The 3007-nt window shown below is 48.3% G+C and overlaps 1 protein-coding gene across 1 annotated transcript; it reads right to left on the minus strand.

The window, feature by feature from the left end:
- Positions 1-1096: 1096 nt before the first annotated feature.
- Positions 1097-2180, minus strand: LOC123100662 (uncharacterized). Its single transcript, XM_044522555.1, has 3 exons — positions 1803-2180; positions 1526-1737; positions 1097-1333 (listed from the first exon to the last, which is right to left on the minus strand). The coding sequence occupies exons 1-3, from the start codon at positions 2049-2051 to the stop codon at positions 1198-1200; spliced, it is 597 nt and encodes a 198-aa protein (XP_044378490.1). The 5' UTR covers positions 2052-2180; the 3' UTR covers positions 1097-1197.
- Between the last annotated feature and the right edge of the window lie 827 nt (positions 2181-3007).

The raw sequence follows: 3007 nt of genomic DNA on the forward strand, positions 1-3007 counted from the left end.
TTTTTGCGCGCTGCTGGAGCGGCGCGCGCGCTGCATTATAGCGCGGCTGCCGGAGCCAGCGCTCGCGGCCGCGCTAAACCAAGCGAAGCGCGCGCGGCAAACAGGTTTTTTGCGCGCGGCGCATAGCGCGACTGTTGGAGATGCTCTTAGTTTCGCTATGGATTTAGGCCCAAATTTGTTTACGGCTTGAAAAATAAGCAACCCCCTTCAAAAGCTTCTCCCATAAGCCGCCTTCACTATGCGTTGGGGCTAGGGCTGCAAACTAGTCGAGTTCGAGCGAGTTGGTCTAGGCTCAACTCAACTCATACTAAAATTCGAGCAAGCTCAAAATGTGCGAAGTTCAAGGTTGAGCTGTAGAAAGTGGCCTGTGCTCAGCTTGTCACGATCTCAGATCGATCTCGAGCTAGTTTTGAGCTCAATGATATGATTTTTAAAATTATTTCAAGGCAAATTTCAAAGCAAGATAGACCACAACTAAAAAATTATATAAAATATGACTTATTCTTTCTCATCTTACGACTAATATTTAATAACAAGAGATCCTGGATAGAAGTAAACGAAGGTGTGTCTGCTCTCAAATTTTGGCCAAAATAATAGGATATTGAACACACAGTTGGCCACGTGTCATATTGGCCATGCTTAATTTCCATGTTTGCTAGTACGGAAAATGAAGAAAAAAATCATACTTATATGTCAATGAATGATCCTAATTCTTCGTAATAGACATGAAGATTATTCATAATATACTTATATGACATCGAGTTATCGAGCTAAAATCGAGCGAGCCAATACTGGTTCAAGATCAGCTCGTTTGTCCATCAAGCTACATAAAGTGCTTGTACTCAGCTCATTTCTTTTCGAGTCGATCTCGAGTCAAGCTAAAATACGAATCGGTCTCGAGCAGCTCACGAGCCTCGAGCTTTTCTTGCAGCCCTAATTGGCGGTATGGACTAATTATCGCATAACTAGCCTATAAGCCCCCAACGAATAGAGGAGGCAGCTTATAGAGAAGTTGTAAAGGGGGCGGTTTATTTTTTAAGTTGCTAAAGGAACTGCAGTTTAGGAAGTGCAGCCTCCTGAAATAAGATACCAAAAAAATAGAAGTGCAATTCCTTGACATTTCGCCAACAAAAAGTGTACTTTAACAAAATTTACTCGAGTTACAATATCCGGACTCATGACATAGTGAAATCTAGTCTAGTGACCAATTCCAAGTGCAAAGGCAAACATACTTCTCCAACTCTCCCAATTCATGTACATCCAAGTGGCCATCGCTGTAGGCATTCCATATAGCAGACAATTGTTGAGTCTTTCTCTTGAACGAGCGCGGCACCTACAAGGACCCAGAGATTGTAGAAATTATATATTTTTTTTAGGGGAGATTATAGAAAATTAGATATCAATTCTGAGATAATAAAGTCGCCCTTTATCAAAAAATAGAAAATTAGATATCAGTGTAGATGCCAACTAAGAGAGCAAATCATTACTCTTTGTGCACTAAAATTCTTTCGGATTATGATCATACCAGAGGGGATCGCTGGGATTAGGATCAACGTGTCCGAAGAGATGGAAGAGGAGCTCCATGTTTTTTCCCGTGTACCTACGATATGGGTGCCTCTTCTCCAACTCAGCGATCAGGTAGAAGAGGTCCTGCTTCTTGGTCTCGATCTCGCAGTACTGCCGATACGCCCATGCTCTCTCTGGGTCGAGCTCTGGCGCAGGTTCTTCACAGGGTTGCTGGCGGACAGATCGGAGATGAGTTCTAATTAACCGGTGGAAAAAAAAAGTTGCAGATCTTATACCATCAGGGCGGCGTTGCCGTTTGCTGGGTGGGCAGCGGTGGCGGCGCCGGAAAAGTCTTTGCAGCCTGCGCCGCCGGAGGACATGGATCTGAGAGGAAAACAGGCAGGTCGGCCGCCGTTGATAAGCCTTGGCATCAGCCGGCCATGCTCCTGCTTGACCAGCGGCGAGACGACGGCTTTGTAAACTGCCTGGGGTCGCTGGCCGCCGAGGAGCCTCCTCACCGCGCATCGCATCGCCGCCGCCATCATCTTGAATCAAAAGGCGAATCGATTTATGTATTGTTTCTGCTTCGCTTCTCTTGCCAGTCGGGGTCGATCCCTCTTATCACGGCTGGGGTGCTCGGCTTCCGTCTCCGACACCTCAGAGCTAAAAACGGAGGTGTATGTCCGACTAGTACTCTAACTAGTAACAGAGTAGGATATGTAATAGGCTGATTATCTTGGGTGTGTCCAGGGCACATTTAGATATGCTTTACTTATTACAGATCTAAATAAGTGAATCAAACATAAAGAGGGGGAAAAGAGAAAAAATATTATCCACACGAATCTTGACATAAAATTAATGATATCGAATTTAGAGGTGCAATACTTATGGCACAACTAAATGTGCTTTAGCAAAACTGTTCTTTATATACTTAGAGCCGCTCCCCTCCCGAGCGGCTCTGGAGGCCCCCTCCCCCCGAACCCTAGTCTACACACAAGCCGTGATCCCTGGCCGCCGCTGCTGCCGTTGACTGCGGCGGCGGCGGCGGCGCCAGTCGGTGCTCTCTACGGCGCTTCATGGGAGGAGGTGGGTCGCAGTCGGAGGGCAAGGGTGGCGCGGCCGGCCGGCCGGGGCTAGATGTCCTTCAGCGGGAGGGCGGTGAGGAAACGGCGGCGCACCGCCGGCGGCCGTTCCGGTCACGTTGGTGGGCGTTTGGGTTTGCAATATGGGCATCGATCTAGGCCTCTCGTGAACTTCGATATGGACCAATTGACCCAACGTGGGCAGGTGCTGTGGGATCTGGTTGTTCGCCGTCTCTATGAAGCCGTGCACGGTGCTGCCCTCTTCTCTGATGTTGTCCCGCTGGAAGGCGACTGGAGGCGTGGAGGCCTGCTAGTCTTGCGTATAAAGGAGGTGGTCCTGGGGTTTCTCCCACACCAAGACAAAGATCTGCTTACTGTCTGCTTCTGGCCTGGAGTGGCGTGTTCCGGAAGGCTCTGCT

This window comes from Triticum aestivum, chromosome 1B, assembly GCF_018294505.1.
Source record: "Triticum aestivum cultivar Chinese Spring chromosome 1B, IWGSC CS RefSeq v2.1, whole genome shotgun sequence".
Lineage (NCBI taxonomy): Eukaryota > Viridiplantae > Streptophyta > Magnoliopsida > Poales > Poaceae > Triticum > Triticum aestivum.

What these genes read in the sequence shown, in the direction of transcription:
- LOC123100662 (XM_044522555.1), bottom strand. Translation starts at nt 2,051, where the DNA reads ATGATGGCGGCGGCGATGCGATGCGCGGTGAGGAGGCTCCTCGGCGGC. An exon ending in ACGGCAACGCCGCCCTGATG is followed by an intron (nt 1,738 to 1,802) that starts GTATAAGATCTG and finishes TCTGTCCGCCAG; the next exon opens with CAACCCTGTGAAGAACCTGC. An exon ending in AATCCCAGCGATCCCCTCTG is followed by an intron (nt 1,334 to 1,525) that starts GTATGATCATAA and finishes GGGTCCTTGTAG; the next exon opens with GTGCCGCGCTCGTTCAAGAG.